Raw genomic sequence first — 18,591 nt, forward strand, 5'->3', positions numbered from 1 at the left:
CTTCGCTTATTTAACACAACATTAAATAGCCCCCATTGTAGTGTACACCCTGCAGACACTATTATTTAATTTTAAAAATTTGTACTTTAAGAACATTGACATGTTATGAGGAACATTGACATGCTACAAGGTTGGTTTTAATCACTCTTACTACATAGTCATGAATTGGTGATATGTTGGAACTTCACATTACCTTTTATATTTTCCTAACTATTCATTTACATGTATTTTTTAAAATACCAAATACACGCATTTCTCTACAAGGTTGGCCAACTAATGTTTTTATGATAATGTGAAGAGGAATCTTTTAAAGGATACCATATGTTGGTATTGTACTGTTTGATCTTAAAAGTTGGTACTTTCATAAAATTGGCATGCTATAAGGTTAGTTTTAATCACTCGTACTGCATAGTCATGTATTTGTGATATGTTGACATTTCACATTACCTTTTATATTTTTCAAACAATTCCTATATTTTTATTTTATAGAATACCATACACACAACTTTCTCCTTTAAAAGATTTTCTATGAAAGATTTAAAATGTGCCGTCCTTTCAAAGCGAACAAGAGATATGTGAATATTTTTATAAATATTAGTTGAATTTCAGCTTGTGTGAATATCTTTGTTATTACATGTTATGTTATGTATGGTTTTGGATATGTTGATCACATGTGAGGAAACAATGTTTGGTAGTTACTATTGTTTCGAAAAATGTAACTAAGAATTAATATTGTTTGATTGAATTCAAGGACCAATCACAAATATAGTCACTAATTGAAGAATGACATATATATTTACCTTTATTTTTGGTGCAATAAGACAATCAAATTAGTATACAAACATGAATTGTTTGATCACCTTTCATATTTTATTTATCTATGATTTTACTCTATTTGAGATGTTTTTATTCGTCGTTTGCAGGTTGAACTCAAATATCTCTTTCATTTTTTATTTATATATGCTTATATCTAATAACTTCTCATCAAAAGGTATGAACTCAAATATCTCTTTCATTTTGTTTTTTGAATGGCAAATATCTTCTTTATTGTTGTTGATTTTTTATTCAATTAATTTAGTAATTATTTGAGTAAATAGACAATTACCTCTCTGAAATTGTAAGTTTCGTCAATTATCCTCTGACATTAACAAAACTTCAATTACCCCCCTGAAATTGCACAACGTTAATCAATTTACCCCTTCCGTCAAATTCTTCTGTTAGTCAACTTGACGTTTTGCAAATACCCCCTGAAGTTTTGCACTTATGTGCAAAATGCCCTCGAACTTGAAAATTTATATTTTTTTTCTTATCCTTGACTCAAAAAAGATATTAAGGTGTGTAATGCCCCTGTTCTTTTTAATGTAAAATTTGACTTTTCTTTATACTTTTAGTTACTTAACTGATCGGTTAATAAGACACTTATGTTTGTTGTATTAAGATTATCAAGTTTTATTTACCTTTAAAAAAAACTTTTTTCCCAAACTTTTTCTTCAGGGGTCTTTTCCCATACTTGTGTAACAAACAAAAAAACTTTAAACTTAATATCTCAACAGGTTTTTACTTACCTTTTTTTAAAAGTTTTGTCTATCTTTTAAGATAAATGCTTGTGTACTTATTTAAGTATTTTATTTGTTTATGTTGTTCTGTAGGTTATGGAAAGACAGTAAGCGAATGTAAGTCACTAGAACAAACACTTCTTTCGGAAAGTTCAATGTGGTGAGAATAACAATCTCCCTCTACCCTTAAAGAAAAATAAAGCAAAAATATGCTTCCTCTACCCTTAAAGAAAAATAAAGCAAAAATATGCTTATATTAGGGTAACACACTCTATTTAAAATGTTGAGGAGCTATATCGCAGGATCAATCATTCAAGAAATTTCAAATTCGATTATCGAGCGAAATAACGCTTAGTCACATTATACATACCTCATGGTCGAACCCCCAAGGAAACACACTATTGAATCTGAACAATTATTATGGTACTGAAACTGAAAATGTTGAAAACAGTAACCAATTAATCGGACTCGAGTGGTTAATGAGCTATACAGTAGGATCAATTGTTCAAGAAAATTCAAATTCGTTTCTCGAGTGAAATCATTCTTAGTTAGATTATACATATTTTATGGCCGAACTCACCACATTTCCATTGAAACTAGAACACATTGACGTTCATAATAATACCATAATATTGTAACTCAGAAACAGAGTGTGACTATGGAGGTATGTGAGTAATGACAAATATTTTTAATAGAGGAATACCTAGAACTTGGGAAGTTGACTCTAATGTAGTTGGTCTTGCAAAAAAAGACATATGCTCAATCACAGTAACATCTGCAAAGACATAAACACGATGTCTTCCTTTAGCTACAACAATGTTGTGAGGGAAATTTGTTAAGATATTGGAATTCTTATAATATGATGTTCTAGTAGTTTTTGAAAATTGCTCATATATTTTTATACTCTTATCAATAATCAAAACATGTTTGAATAACGCTCTCTTGACATCGTGCCAATATGAAAGATATTTTGATGATATGTATATTTATTGACGAAAATATCCATATCACGAGGGACGATGCAAATTATTGGAACTCACTCAGGTACTATCTTGAGACTACTGAAATATTGACCAAGTTATCAAATTTAATAAGTCAAACACAAAAAAGTAATTCCTTAATGTTTTATATGAGTGGTCATGGCGTTGAAGTTGGCGAAAGATTCTTCGGACCTACTGATATTTTACTTGGTAAGTTCTATTCATATTGGTTATTAAAGAATATTAGTCTTAAAGGAATCCGAATATTATATCGCACTTGCTAACCATGACTAAGCTGATTTGACCCGCAAACTTTCATCTCCTCCTCCATCATCAATTTCCTTTTCTCCTCCATTATTCTATCATGTAGCGCTCCCTTACCGAATTGTCCTCCTCCACCGTAAAAAAGTGCCCACATAAACATTAAGAAAGAAAGAATAATTTTGTTGGAGCATAAAGATGATAAGGAAATTAAATCAACCATAATAAATAGAGAATAATCACTAGTTTCCCTTAACCTAAATCGTATATGCACCCACTTTTTATATATTTAAAGGTTAAATATGATTTTAGTCACTATAAATATACAGCTTAATCCATTAAATTATAAAATATATTCATTGTTGCCCTCTTTTTATCAAGTTTAATTAAAAGATGCTTATGTGGATGTTTGTTGTTAAGTTTATAGGTCATATTGTTATGTTGTATATTTATGTTATCAGTTAGAGTATATTATAATTAATTTTTATTTAAAAGTCGGTATTTTTAGTAATGAAATCTAATGTTTTCAATCCTTATAAGTCATCTTAACTTGTTCTCATTGTTATTTTCAATACTTATATTTCTTGTTAGTCATTCAATAAATCCGTTGCTAAAATTTTAGACGACTACTTCAAAAATTATTTAATTAATGAAAAAATAACAATATGAGATCTTTATTTTATGGGTGATGTTAGCCAATAAAGAAAGCTATAAGTAGCCGTTTTGTATTGAAAACAACAATTTTTAAACTTTTAAAATACTTAATTTACCACTTTTTAACGTAATATTTATGTATTTGTTTCTTTAGTCAACGTCTTAAAGCCATCTTTAGCACTTTCATTATATCATTAGTAAATATAAACCAATCTTAAATTGATTATGCAAATGTTTTTGTTATATTTGTCTAAATTTTAAGATATGAATTATTTTGATATTGAAAAGTTATATCATAACCAAATCATATATTTCATTTAGAGTTTATTATCCTTTAGTTTTCTCTAAACTTTTGTATTTTTAATAATGATACTTCATACCTTTTATTATGTAAATTTATGTTATTGTTCATGTAGAGTTTATTATCCTTTAGTTTTCTCTAAACTTTTGTATTTTTAATAATGATACTTCATACCTTTTATTATGTAAATTTATGTTATTGTTCATTGATTAAACTCGATGTCTGCATAATAAAAGAGTTTTCAGAATAAACTACGTATTCAAAACTTCATAACTAAAAAAGTTAGTTATTTGATATATAACAAACACATGATACATAAATGTGACATGAGTTAAAATTTATAATCTCTTTGTATTTCGAACATACTACTCCGTATTTTATTATAAGTCGTAAACGGTTAAACGTTAAATATTTTTCAATGCATTGATTGGTAAAATAACAATTTTCAGGGAAATAAAATGCAGTTGAATAACCTCATAAATTATCCTTTCTTAACTTCAGTAGAGGTGAGTGGCTCCTTACAAATGTTTTGATTTGTGGACTTCAGCGAGTCAAAAAGCTGTCTTGTCTTAGTTGTTGTTGGTCCTTATCGAACAACACTTCAAAATCGTTAATACATTTTTGTTCAATTACATCTTTAAGGCTCTCTTTATCATATGTCTAAAATCATAATAATCATAATTAATGAAATTACAAATAAATAAAGAAACCCTCGCGTGATAAAAAACAAGTTTGTACAAAGAAAAAAAAAACACATATATAAGAAGTCACTCATTACTACCAAGTTCATACCTAGATCTGATGGAAAATGATACCAAACAAAATAAATGAATTCAACGTAAACAATACTTATGTTATTTTTTCCTAACATGAGCTAAACAAAGTTATTCAAACAGATGTTAATGCTTTAAGAAGCATAGAGGAAAGATGAGTAACATTAATATTTTTCAAAAAAATACGACTACGAATAAATTAAACATAAGTTATTAAAGTATCGATCCAACAAAATAATATTTTGCGCAAATTTCTAACAAATATGACTACGAATAAATTATATTATTTTTGTCATTGAAAAATATAAATATGGTTTGTTGAGTTTGCTACATTTGAAAATCACAAATATCTATACTTATAATTTTTTATCTATGTCAAAAAATTGATATAAAATATCGTTTGTAATTTATTCGCAATTTTTTTTATAAAATAACGTTGATAATCTACGGACGTTAGCGCAGTAAAAAGAGTGAAAAGACGTACACGTGAGTGCCCCTCTTTTCGCTAGCATTTATAAAGAAAGTACATGTTTTTGGACTGACACTTTCTTATTCCAATTTTATTCTTTGTTTAAAGTATTTTATTTACTATTTTATCCTTTTATAATAATAATAATTATTAATTAAAAAAGTTAAATCACATTAAAATATGAACAACCTCACTATAATATTATCTATAACAATGTATAAAGAAAATATGAAAATTTATGTTAGAATTCTATTTATTCTTATTATACCATTAAACAAATTTTCTTGTAATAATGTCATAGTATTAATGTCATTGAAAAGGATAAAATTTTGTATTATAATTGTTATGTTGCTGATATAATTTAAAAAGATAAGTATGTTGTTACAATTTAAAATCTCAAACATTTCAACAATTTTTCCATAATAATGCTATATTGTCAGAGTAATTGATAAAAATAATTATATTGTTGATGTAATTTAAAAGATAAGTATGTAGGTACAATTTGAAATCTCAAATATCTAGACGTGTAGTTTTAATTAAAATCTAACCGATTTCACAATTAAAAGAGCGGACAAACGTGCATGTAGTGCCCGTCTGAATGCTGGGAAATATAAAATTAATTTGATTCCATGTTCTAAATTCTTCCATGTATTTCTTGTGACAGAAGAAACATTTTGCAAGATTAATATATCTTATTTTAGCTTGTTAAAAACAAAATACAACATTAATTAAATTTTTTAATATATGTGAAAAAGCACAAAACAATTTTTTATAAAATAGAGGAAACATTATAATATTCTGTGAAAATATTTTAACGAAATATAATATGATCATTGGGTTAGAATAGTCAACTTTGAACATCTAGAATCTCTGATGTCTTAAATAAACGTGTCTTCACCCAAAACAAAAAGGAAAGTAAAGTACTCGAAATCCATTTTCCTTCTTCCACATCTTTCTCATTCCAAATCTCATCTCAACAAACAAATAATAAATAAATTTCAAATCCCTAACTTCAATTCAAACCTTCTTCATTCAATTCCATTCTTCAAATCCATTATTCCTGAATCAAGAACAATGGATCTAGCTCCTGAAGAACTTCAATTCCTCAACATCCCAAACATCTTAAAAGAATCAATTTCAATTCCAAAAATTTCCCCTAAAACCTTCTACTTAATTACCCTAATCCTAATTTTCCCTCTTTCATTTGCAATCTTAGCACATTCACTTTTCACACACCCCTTAATTTCTCACATTGAATCTCCTTTCACTGATCCTGCACAAACCTCTCATGATTGGACTCTTCTCCTCATCATTCAGTTTTTCTATCTCATTTTCCTCTTCGCTTTCTCTCTCCTCTCCACCGCTGCTGTCGTTTTCACTGTCGCTTCTCTCTACACCTCAAAGCCGGTGTCTTTTTCAAACACCATTTCAGCAATTCCTAACGTTTTCAAGCGTTTGTTCATTACTTTCTTATGGGTCACTCTACTTATGTTTTGTTACAATTTTGTCTTTATTCTTTGTTTGGTTCTGATGGTTATAGCAGTTGACACTGATAATTCGGTTTTGTTGTTTTTCTCTGTTGTTTTGATTTTCGTGTTGTTTCTCGTTGTTCATGTTTATATAACTGCTTTGTGGCATTTGGCTAGTGTTGTGTCTGTGCTTGAACCTCTTTATGGTTTTGCTGCTATGAAGAAGAGTTATGAGTTGTTGAAGGGGAGGGTTAGATATGCTTCACTTTTAGTTTGTGGGTACTTGTTTCTTTGTGCTGTTATTAGTGGGATGTTTAGCGTGATTGTGGTACATGGTGGTGATGGCTATGATGTATTTTCTAGGATTTTCATTGGTGGGTTCTTGGTTGGTGTTCTTGTCATTGTGAATTTGGTTGGGTTGTTGGTGCAGAGTGTGTTTTACTATGTTTGCAAGAGTTATCATCATCAAGAGATTGATAAGAGTGCTTTGCATGATCATCTTGGTGGCTACCTTGGAGAATATGTGCCTCTTAAGAGCAGCATTCAAATGGAAAATTTGGATATATGATTGTGGGATGAGACAATTAACCCAAGTGGGTTTGATTTGTAAGTTTATTTTTCTTACTTATGATGATGTAATGAAATTGTGTAAAATGGTCGGGAATGAAAGACCAATGATAGATTGTATGTTGGTTGAATTTTCAATTCTTGCATGTGTAGTGTTTCGGTTTTTTCCTCTTTAATGCGGTGTATCAACCAATGCTTGTTTAGAAGTTGAAGCTCATTATTTTCTTCCCTTATAAATGCATTTTGATATCATGACTGCGTCCATATGTTATCCTCCCTTGAATATATTAGACGGGGTTTTTCCCCTAAATTGACACACAATTATATGACTTCATTGGCTTTTTTCTTTCCTGACCCTTATTGATAAATGAGATTCAGCATTGTTCGTGTAAGTTAATTGTGTTTACAAAAATTAGTCACAATTACAACTAGGCCTTTTTGTCAATTTTTTTTCTTCATGTGATGCTCTATAAGTTAATCACTTTGATGGTTACCCTCTCAAAGTTGAGTGTAATCAGAGTTTAGTCTTTAAAGCAAAGGCTTTCAAGACTTTTGTGAAAGGAAAGCTCTATCAAACAAGGGTGAGATTCAAATGAAACAACTTATTATTGATTTTTTTTCTCTTATTACTTTTGATAACACCAATATTCATTTGTAACACAGATGCCATTTAGCTTGGACCCATTGAGATATTGGTCCATGATGGACCAATTTTTCCCACCATTAGATTAGATTATCCCACAAAATCTTATCATGGTCCATCAACATCAACTCTCTCATTACACTCTCTTCTTTCTTTGTTCACATCTAAAATCCATTCATTTTATAGTTGTTGGGAATCAGTTTCATTCATTGTTGATGTTTTGGCCATTGATTCATAAAGATTAGGGTGGCATTTAACATGGGACACTTGAAGTAGTGAAGCAAACTAACTTTCTTCTACTTTCAACATTTTTCTACCTTTAATAAAAAAAAAAAAATCTATTTCACACCAATTTTAATTTCTCTAAAAAAAACCTCCCACCCAGCAAAATGAAAAGCTAGCTTCACCGAAAAAATTAATTTTGAAGAATCTTACTTCAATCATATGTAAATTATGCATTAACTTTCCATCTTCCCCTATTAATTTTTAATATTTTTATACCTTTTTATGGTTCCGTAAAGCTTTTTTTTTTTTTATGAACATTTGACTCAAGATAGCAAAATTATTCATAACAAGAAATTGTACTATTTTTCTTGCAATTTTTTTATTTATGGATGAGCTTTTGTTAACAATGAACCACTCGTTCGTTCCAGAGAGAAAAATTGAGAAGAAAGATCATAGTTGTAATAGTTGAAAGAGAGAGAAGAGAGATGGTACAATAAGAGAGATTGAGTTGGGAGGATTAGATTCCCCTCTACCATTTAGTGTATGTTTTCCTAAACTAAACTCAATTTTCATCACCGCATAATCAAACTTGCACTCTGTAATTAGATGTTTATTGTTATTCCCTTGAGTGCATCAAGTTAGTCCCCTCTTAGTCCATAACTCTACCTAGAAAATTTCTTGGCTGTTTGGCAATGGTATAAAATGTGGGGTAGTTAGATGCTTCAATCTTTTAGCAAACCGCACTCGCGTTATACATTCTATGCTATTCTGCATTACTGCTGTGCGGATTATGTTCTCAGTTCTTTAATTGTTGCTTAACATTATGGATGAGTGAAGCTACCACAAATAAACAAGATTGTGAATATAATGATAATAACCTCTTCAGTGAAGAGGAGAGGGTTAATGGATCCTCATCTATAATTTTTCTTTGCATTCAAATTGCATTGACATATATTTAAATGTATTTGTATGTGAAATTTTGCTTTCTTATTGTGTTGAAGAGCATTGAGCCGAAACTAACATGCAGTAAGTGCAGAAAAAAACGAGCTTTGCAGGTTTAAATTTGCACTTCTGCATATCAAGTGATTCTTTCGCTAATAAGTGCTACATCGTTTTGTTCTTTTTAAGGAAATGCTACATCGATTCCTAAATACATGTTGTAGTTTGATTATATGCATTATTCATATAAAGACAAATGTTAGTATATAAGATACTCAATTTGTCTCTTTCAATATCAATTTTTTTATGATGGATAATTAAATATATTAATGATCGAGATTATGCATTGATATGTGTGAAGTGACATATTTATATATAAAATTAAGTTTGAATTTAAAAACAAAAAAAAAAGCGTACGTAATTATTTTTAATGTCTTAAATGCTTTTGAACCTACCACTTCAATATTAAATGGTCTATACACCTCTTAACGAAGTTGGTTAAAAATTACTATATAACACTATAAATATTCTATGGTTTAAATGATCAACAATTATTTTTATAGGATTAACTTGTTATAAACATTTAACTTAAATGATCAGAAGCGGTACTTGAACATATATTTAATTAGATTCGTAAAATTTTCAAAAACCATGTGATTTGCTGATACTATTATGCAATTTGATTTTTGTTATTGTTAACAAAAAAAAAAATACATGCATATTTTTTCTTCCAAACTAGTAAACACAATATCCTGTACTAAATTACGGACGTGAAACGAAAAATGAGAAAAATAAAAAGAATTCCGTTGCCGGGACTTGAACCCGGGTCTCTCGGGTGAGAGCCGAGTATCCTGACCAACTAGACTACAACGGATTGATGTTTAAGCGCTAATGTAAAAGATATTTAAAGGACACGTATAACCATTTATTTTATTTGAAAAAGCGATTACAAACAATATTTGAGGACTAAGGTCCCTTCTTACAAAATTGCGAGATTAATTGAGAAGATTGTCTTCTCTTCTCAATTTCACAGTTTTGCAGTTCACACCTAACTGCACTGCCACTGAACACACAGGTATACTATTTTTATAGCAAGCTTGTAACCATTTTGTCAAAATTGAATTATGTGATTAAAATGCATGGGATCCTCAAATTCATGACTAGTTTTCAGTGATTAAGTTTCAAGTTTAAGGCATAATTTCACAATCTAGCATGTAGGATGCTTGAAATAGTCCACTATATGTATATATGTTATGAGTATCTTAAATTAGATGGCCATGATTGGAGTAAGTCAGTATAGTTTGGATCCTGATTCTTTCCATAAATAATACCACGCAGTGATCAATCTCGGTATTGATTTGATATCAGACGGCCAAGATTGGCTGGGAATCTGTTTTGTTTATGTATAGTTCATATCAGGATTTGACAAAATTGTGGACCTTCTTTGCATGAAAAATATTGAATTTGGTTCTTATGAGCTATTATTGGAAGGAAATAACCATCGGAAGTTTCAAAGATAGAAACCTCTGATGCAGAGAAAATTTTATAGGATCTTTTGCTTCTTGTTTTATTGGTGTTTAGCTCATGAATTGTTTGGAAGGTTTTCTTTTGTGGATCAAAGAGTTGCTTGTTGACATTTCTTATTGTAGTTTTTTATTGTTCTAATGCTTTGCATGTCTATTTAACGTAAGACCTTAACTTGGATGCATTTTTGTTTTACTTGGAACACCAATTTGAATTTTCTTTTCCCTTTTTTCTCATTGCAATACTAGCCATTTTGATTAATAGTTTAAATTGGTTTATTTGCTATGTTGGACTGTTGGTGATTTTGAAAGTGAAGTTTAGACTTTTCCGCTTGTCTTTTCTCTGACTATGTTGTGCTGGTTCAAATTTTTGTTATCTTTCCTCGTCTTCTAGACTTTTATGCCAGTCATTTTTACATGAGAAATGCTTAATACAACAATAACAACTAAGCCTTATTCCACTAAGTGGGCTCAGCTAAATGGATCAAATTACGCCATAATGTCTTCAATGGTTTTATTGAATATCTTGGATGGATGAACAGTTTGAAACAATATCTGTTTAGCCAACTAATAATATATTTACTTTTTTAGGGTTGGTTTCTTCTGCAATGGCTGCTTCATCTTCACTTTTCTCCTGCTCAATGCACATGGAGTTGTTTTCTCCAAAGATATCAAAATGCCCTACAGATTTTGTATGCTGTCGTAGCAAAATCTCCTATATGGTACCTAGTTATTTAAAATCTACATGCTATCCTATTTCTAGATTTTTATGCACAAACAATTTGTCAAAATGTGACAATGTGAAAAAATCCTGGCAAAGAGACGGAATCCATTGCTTTTTAGAGGGGCAGAAATTTCAACTTGATGATGTTATTGAAGCTCAACAGTTTGATACAGATACTCTCAACGCCATTTTTAAAGTTGCGCGAGATATGGAGAATATTGAGAGAAATTCTCCTGAAAGCCAGATTTTAGAGGGTTATCTTATGTCTACCTTATTTTACGAGCCCTCTACTAGAACTAGACTTTCATTTGAGTCTGCTATGAGAAGACTGGGTGGAGAGGTTTTAACAACGGAAAATGCTAGAGAATTTTCGTCCGCGGCTAAAGGAGAGACGCTTGAAGGTTTTTGATTCCCTTAATTTCAAGTTTGATGTTGATTTCTTTCTTTAAAGAATTTCATTGTGGTTTGCTTGCAGATACAATAAGAACAGTTGAGGGTTACTCTGACTTAATTGTGCTTCGACACTTTGAAAGTGGTGCTGCCAGAAGAGCTGCAGCTATTGCTGGCATTCCAATAGTCAATGCGGGGGATGGACCTGGACAACATCCGACCCAGGTAGGTATGCATTCCATGTTGGATTCTACTGCAACCAAAGTTCCCGTGTTTTGGATTATAATATCTTGGAGAAATCATCACTATATTATGTCAAATAGATTGGATAAGATGTAGGTTATTCTGCAAATCAAACTGATTTAGGCTATACATCTCATTGCTAGTCCATTTTTCAAAACTTCTAGATGTATCATGGATGCATTTTGTTTTTTTTTTAACACAAAAGTATATAGATTCTGGATTTTGAGAAGTCTAAAGGTCACTCAAAATTCAATGAAAATTTTAAAAACATCAAACATGATGGAGATCAAAATAGAGGTCTATGAAATGCAAATATTAAAAGACAGAACGTGATTTTTTGTTTCTGCAATGCTTGGTCTTTTGCTACCATCCACCACTTTGATAAACTATTAATAATACTAATACCCTCATCCTTGTTTTTGAGCTTGGTCAAATGTTTGTGTTAATCATAAATAATTATGGGATAAAGGGAAAATTTTCATTAGTACAACATTTTGGTTTAATATCCAAAATGTTAGCTTGAACTTGTATCTTTTTCGAACACTATTCAGGCACTTTTGGATGTCTATACAATTGAAAGAGAGATTGGAAAGCTTGATGGTATTAAAGTTGGGCTTGTTGGAGACCTAGCCAACGGAAGGACGGTTCGATCACTGGCCTACTTGCTTGCAAAGTACAAGGATGTGAAAATTTATTTTGTCTCTCCAGATGTGGTAAAAATGAAGGTAATGGTTGAACATTCTTATTTTTACTCATAGTGTATGTTTGAGATTTATGAGTATGCTTGGTGTGAGAAAAGAATTGGTTGTTAGAAAATTATTAATTTGAGATTATGTGGCAATCACAATGTATCTTGACAGCTGTAAATATAGATATTGTCTTTTTGAACCTTCCCATTTGTATCGGTAACGCACAACTTTGGTTTGTCACTAATGATATTTACATTTATAGGACGATATAAAAGACTATTTGACATCAAAAGGAGTGGATTGGGAAGAAAGTTCTGATTTAGTGGAAGTGGCCTCCGAGTGTGACGTGGTTTATCAAACTCGTATTCAAAAAGAACGATTTGGAGAAAGACTCGACCTATATGAAAAAGCAAGAGGCAAGTATATTGTGAATCAGAATATTCTGAAGGCGATGCAAAGACATGCCGTGGTTATGCACCCTCTTCCAAGACTTGATGAAGTAAGCATTCTATATCAAACGCTGTGACTTGTGCAGGTCTCTCTAGGAGCATAAGTACCAAGTTTACTCGATTTACAACTTTGGTATTGTTTTGATGCAGATCACTGTGGATGTTGATGCTGATCCAAGGGCTGCTTACTTTAGGCAAGCCAAATATGGTTTATATATTCGGATGGCTATTTTGAAACTCTTGCTTGTTGGGTGGTGAACTTGCAATTCATCTTCAAAATGTCTGCAAGATGCTGAAACATCAATCGTACCTTCTTATGCTTTTGCTTGTCACATCCTTTAATACTTGTCCTTTTTGTTTTTCATTATACTTTCTAATCTTTAAGAGATTAAAGATGGTAAGCAGACAGTGTAAAGATATCATACACACTCGGCCAATCAATATCTATCATTTTGACACATCATATTTTATTATTTTTTTAAATAATTCAATTGAAAAAATATATCAAAACCACCCATACTCACATCTTCATCTACCCTACTCACAAAGCTCCTCCTCTCACTATTGATTTCATATACCCTACTCCCCTTGATTTCATCTGTAACTGCTTTGTATCATTCATGGCCTCTATCATCTGCATATTCAACCTGCATCCAAAATCTTGATAAACTCCTACACCAATTCCTCTCGGTTCCTTAATTAAGATAACTAAATCTTCATTAAGATCCCCTCTCTCCACCGCAGTCTTCCATAAACGTCGTTATCCTTACCATATTGACTACCTTACGATCAACACCTTGTTCTGCCTCTTAAATTTCATCTTGGTGAAGCTATAGAGCAACCAGCACCGTATGCCCGATCTCAGCGCCATTACCGGGAAGCACACTAATTCTCCAAGACAACCATCAACCATATTCCTAACCTACTTTTAACTATGCAAGGTTGTTGATACCATCTTTGACTGGTCTAATTGGATGGGGTGGAATCGGTTTAGAGGTGTTGCCATCAGGTTTTCATTGGTCATTGCATGGCGCATATGTGATCAATAATGTCAATCGTCTAGAGAAACGTATCGGGGGAAATTTACTTGATTTTTCTGCATTTTTTCAAACTTTGCTCTTGCAAGCGGTTCTCTGTTCTGTCAGAATTTTTAAGTTGTGTTATTGTGTTCTTGATGTTGAGTTCCACTGGTATTGTTTTAGCTGGGAGTGTGTAATCGTGGTTCATCTTTAACTGATAATGTTGAGGTGTTCTGACACATTGGTGTAGTAGATATGGTGCGACAAAGCTATCATTCGAGTGGAGTTCCATTATGCTGTCAAGTCAATATGGAAATGTGTTGATCCTATAGAAGGACTTTGAGTTTAGGAGGGCCTAAGGCTTCTTGATTGTGGGCGAGTCTGGTGGAAAATTTGCATAATTTATAGGAGTGTCTTAATCTATTGGCGTGGAGTTTTTTAGGCTTCCTCTGATGTCTTTATGTTATGGTGGTTTTAGACATTTCATATATTCCAATTATCATATGTACACTTTTCTACTCTTGCATTCATTGATAAAATTACGTCGCCTTTCAAACAAAAGTGAAAAATACTGCCTAAGCATGCTTGACTACTTGATTAGTATTCTTTTGTGAACAATAAATTTGTAATTTGTCTATGGCCTTGCTCTGCCTATTTTTTTTGTCTTACCCTTCTATTCATTGGAAAATGAGTTCCTGGTAATATGAGTCTAGCCATGAAGTAAGTAAAGTTTTAATAAAAACTTGCTTAAAACAAAATTCGAGCTTTGATTCTTCAATTAATTTGTCATTAATTAAAATTTATTAAACACTTGAACTCAATCACAAAGTTGCTTAAATAGTAGCATTGGAACCTTACCTTACTATTATTATTTTGGAGAGGCTGTAGACTGTACTTAGTAGCAGAAAAAGTTCTAATGTACATGTCAGTCTGCAAGCTTCTGAAAGAAAAAAAATTCAAGACCTTTGCAGGTTCCAACGCCTTGCCTTAAGCCCACAAAATATTCAAACAAAAAAAACAATCAATCCATGATAAATGGCACATATAAAAATAGAAATAAATTAAGATTAGATGATTGGAGACAATATTAAGTCCCTTGCCTTAGGTTCTTTTTATTCAACATATAACAGATGCAAATACTTTACTAGTCCTATGTTCTCACATAAGCCTCTAAAAAACAATAAATACGAAATTTGGATTTGAATTCCATTCGATTGAAAAAGCACTCAGTTTTTTATGCCAGTCATTAATCTAAGTTTCAAATTACACAATAACAAAATCAGCTACAACTATAATGATCGTTGATTTGAGATTGAAACATACACGACACAACTACCGCACCAAATCCAAATCTGAAAACTTTGGTTCTTCCCCTTAAGACACTTCATGAATAAAAAATCTCAACTCAGCAATACTTAAACTATAATGGTGTGGTAGAGTCCTAGAGCTTCGCCTATTTCCACGGTGCATAACGGTGTAAACCACGTAGTTTTGGATAACACATAACTTCATTTGTCATCCCGGATACATATTCCTATCCCCACTTTGTTACGGGAGTTTGAGAATGAAGCATCGACGTTACACTTTAAACTTCCTTTAGCCGGTTTCCGCCACCGTTGCTCTGTGATTCCTTGCGTTGTTGTCATGTTGTTTCTGATATTATTATTTGCTGAACAAGTAGCATTTCCAATCTTCTTGCCATTCGCGTACTGTCAATCCTCCAACAAGTGATTCGAACGCTCTAAAATATTGCTGCTTGTTTCTGCTATCTGCTGCCAAATTCTGAGATTCCTACTTTTCCACATACTCCAGATTATAGTAGCTATGCATGCAACCTGATTGTTGTTAGCTTGCTTCATGTGCTGCAACTTTTGCATACTTTTTAGGTCGAAACCCCTCCCTTTGAACAAAGAATCTCCTGACCAATTATCAATCCATCTGTTCTTGATTTAGTAATACGACCCAAGCGAAAGCTAAAACCTTTGTTCCTTGCGTACCTTGTATAGTAATTCTTTGCATCTTCAAATGATGCAAAATCCGTTCCTTCATAAAACTCTGAAGAAGGCTCTACTTGTGATTCACCATTGGAATTGTCCGCATTCGGAGCGATTTCAACTATATTATCGGAACTGATCAAGACAGAATCTGCATGAACATTTGTCATCTCTACACCTGAGATATTGACACAAACAATTCTTATATTTCAATATGACTGAATTAATAATAAGACAAACAAAGAGTCCTTGTATAATTCAGCATATATTCACTCACCTACCTGTCATGTGTCCAGCCACACCAGCTTCCTACTTGGGGGTTAAGATCCTCTCCATAAAAAATTCAGTTTCCTACTTAAATTTTAATAAATAGTTAGTCCCTCAATATTCACATTTGCAAGTTTAGTCAGCCACACCAGCTTCATCAATGTGTTGGCATCCAACTTGGCATTAGGGTTTTTATTTAATTATATTAAAAAAATTGGAAGCTAAATTAATTAGTCAATACCTAACACACCCTTCTTCCCCACCAAACCCGTTGCCACCATATCACTCTCTTCATTGTTGTTGTGAGCTCAGCAACACACCTACCAGGCTACCACATCTTACCAGCATTTTCTTTTTTAATGTTGTACACGTGACCAGAACTAAAGTTGAAATATAAAATATTGATAGGAAAAAAATTCTGCTAAAACATATTTTTATCCGTATAAATATATAATCTTTCGTTTTGAGTCCCTTTGTGCATTTTAGGTCTAACATATTTTAACGGTGACATTTTACATGAAAAAGTCTAAAACTTTCCCACCATGAGCAAGTAACTTTTGACCATAAGATCAAAGGAGGAACACATTCTTATCATAGTCTCTCAACATCATATTTTTTCTTACACCACCCTTCTCTCTCTTTTATGCTCCCACTCAACCACCACCTCCACCAACATTACCATGGTGTTGAGCAAGCTTCGGTTGTTCCACCCTTCTGTTAATTTAACATGTAAATTCAAATTAAAGAAGATTAATAATCACTAGGAGGATCTAACATTTTGCTTTTAAATTTGTATACATGTAATCGATATTTATATTTGACATGCTTTCAATTTCACATTTATTTATTTATTTATTTTTGCAGCTCTCAATTTAATTACTTGATAGAAATGTATCTTAGATATTTTTGTGTCTCGTTATTTTTCTGTTTGAGAGGATGATTAATCGAGTGTATACGATTAGTGTTATGAACTATTTTTTTCAATTTCAATTTACAGAATTTTGTTAAATGATTTTTTTTTTTTTTGGTTTAACCCAAAATTTCAAAAATCAAACTGAACCTGATAGTTTAAAATCGGGTTTTTTCTAGATTACATTTGAAGAATGGTGGGTAATTTACTCACCAACCAATGAAAATGAGCAATTTGTTGGTGGGGTCAAGATAGTTCATGGATACCATTAATGTGCTTATGTGGCTAATGTGTATTGGTTGAGGTAAATTACCCACCATTCTTCCATGGGTACCCTAGTTGTCACCTTAAAATCGTGAATGGACTTATATTTGATTTGGTTATTTATGCAATTCAACTGCATTTTTATTCAGATTAAGACTATAGTTAGTGGTGGTGGGTGAGTGGGAGCATAAAAGAGAGAGAAGGGTGGTGTAAGAAAAAATATGATGTTGAGAGATTATGATAAGAATGTGTTCCTCTTTTGATTTTATGGTCAAAAGTTACTTGCTCATGGTGAAAAAGTTTTAAACTTTCCCATATGAAATGTCACCTATTTTAACAGTTAGGATCAAATTTGCTGAAAGTAAACATTTAAAGACCATTTTTTTAGAAAGACTAAAAAACAAAAGGTCATATATTTACATGGATTAAGAACTTGTTTAACCCTACATATTATACATGCATGCATGATGATATAAAACATGAGAGCTTTTTTTTCTTTCCTATAATATGTTCTAAAAGAACCCACTGTTATTTTCGGATTGCAAAAATATTGAGAGGAACAAAAATTATTCTTTTCCTCTGTTAGTTTTTTTCTCTTCTTCCTCTTGTTCCATCTTTTCCTTTTCCTTTTTCTTTTTCTTTTCTCTGTTCCTCTCTATAGAATGGTGCATACTTTTGTTCATATGTGATTGTCATAATACTTTGCAACGTCTTAGATTCAAATTGAAAACTTATGGTTCAGCTTATCAACCGGTACTCCGATGAATGTTTGTCTTTATTGCTTTATTTAGGTCATATGGCTACGTTTAGTTTAAGTATTTTTGAGCATTCTAATCCTCTGTTAGACTCTTTGTTGTTAATTGATGGCAAGACCATTAGTCATCCTCTTGTTTATCATTAACTAAATTCCATTTCTATCAAAAAAGGGAGTAAACGATAAATTGTTTCCTTTTTCATTAGTATAAATTGTTCGCTTCAAATATGTGATTTAGCATCAAAATTACCGAGACTAAAAAAATACATATTAAAAGTCCAGTTTAATATTTATTCTCAATACGTTATGAAGGAAAATCTTGATAACAAGGTATTGGACCATTTTTTTAAACCTGGTATTCAACTCAAAGATCAACAAATTTAAAGGACCAATCCCACCGTTCATTAGCAAGAAGCTCGATCAAAGCGCAATGCTCTGAATGAATTCGTCAAACACAATCATTAACACTTTAAATATTCAAACTTAAGACATGAACATACTCCTAGGTCTCAAACTTCCACTACCAAA

General features: G+C 31.7%; 2 protein-coding genes and 1 non-coding gene across 5 annotated transcripts; 2 read left to right on the forward strand and 1 right to left on the reverse strand.

The window, feature by feature from the left end:
• Positions 1-5,889: 5,889 nt before the first annotated feature.
• Positions 5,890-7,294, forward strand: LOC11413384 (uncharacterized). The gene has a single exon (XM_003608462.3). It carries the CDS (start codon positions 6,069-6,071, stop codon positions 7,029-7,031), a length of 963 nt encoding a protein of 320 aa, XP_003608510.1. The 5' UTR covers positions 5,890-6,068; the 3' UTR covers positions 7,032-7,294.
• A 2,344-nt stretch (positions 7,295-9,638) lies between these two features.
• TRNAE-CUC (transfer RNA glutamic acid (anticodon CUC)) lies at positions 9,639-9,711 on the reverse strand. The gene has a single exon. It is a non-coding gene; the product is annotated as a tRNA-Glu (tRNA).
• A 56-nt stretch (positions 9,712-9,767) lies between these two features.
• Positions 9,768-13,765, forward strand: LOC11437903 (aspartate carbamoyltransferase 3, chloroplastic). 3 transcript variants are annotated; one of them, XM_003608463.4, is made up of 7 exons: positions 9,811-9,912; positions 10,952-11,082; positions 11,248-11,485; positions 11,560-11,699; positions 12,269-12,442; positions 12,669-12,905; positions 13,006-13,320. In XM_003608463.4, exons 2-7 carry the CDS (start codon positions 10,969-10,971, stop codon positions 13,111-13,113), a joined length of 1,011 nt encoding a protein of 336 aa, XP_003608511.2. In that variant the 5' UTR covers positions 9,811-9,912; positions 10,952-10,968; the 3' UTR covers positions 13,114-13,320. The 3 variants fall into 3 exon arrangements, with proteins under 3 accessions (XP_003608512.2, XP_039689466.1, XP_003608511.2); XM_003608464.4 differs by having other exon boundaries at positions 9,768-9,912; positions 10,952-11,485; positions 13,006-13,765; XM_039833532.1 differs by having other exon boundaries at positions 9,768-9,912; positions 10,952-11,485; positions 12,669-12,897; positions 12,997-13,765.
• The last annotated feature ends 4,826 nt before the right edge of the window (positions 13,766-18,591 follow it).

The sequence above is a fragment of the Medicago truncatula genome, chromosome 4 (assembly GCF_003473485.1).
Source record: "Medicago truncatula cultivar Jemalong A17 chromosome 4, MtrunA17r5.0-ANR, whole genome shotgun sequence".
In the NCBI taxonomy this organism is placed as follows: domain Eukaryota; kingdom Viridiplantae; phylum Streptophyta; class Magnoliopsida; order Fabales; family Fabaceae; genus Medicago; species Medicago truncatula.

Bases quoted from the DNA above. Each gene is read 5' to 3' on its own strand.
- LOC11437903 (XM_003608464.4), top strand. From the start codon at position 10,969: ATGGCTGCTTCATCTTCACTTTTCTCCTGCTCAATGCACATGGAGTTG. The intron at 11,486-11,559 runs GTTTTTGATTCC...GTTTGCTTGCAG, and splicing joins TAAAGGAGAGACGCTTGAAG to ATACAATAAGAACAGTTGAG. The intron at 12,443-12,668 runs GTAATGGTTGAA...TTACATTTATAG, and splicing joins CAGATGTGGTAAAAATGAAG to GACGATATAAAAGACTATTT.
- LOC11413384 (XM_003608462.3), top strand. From the start codon at position 6,069: ATGGATCTAGCTCCTGAAGAACTTCAATTCCTCAACATCCCAAACATC.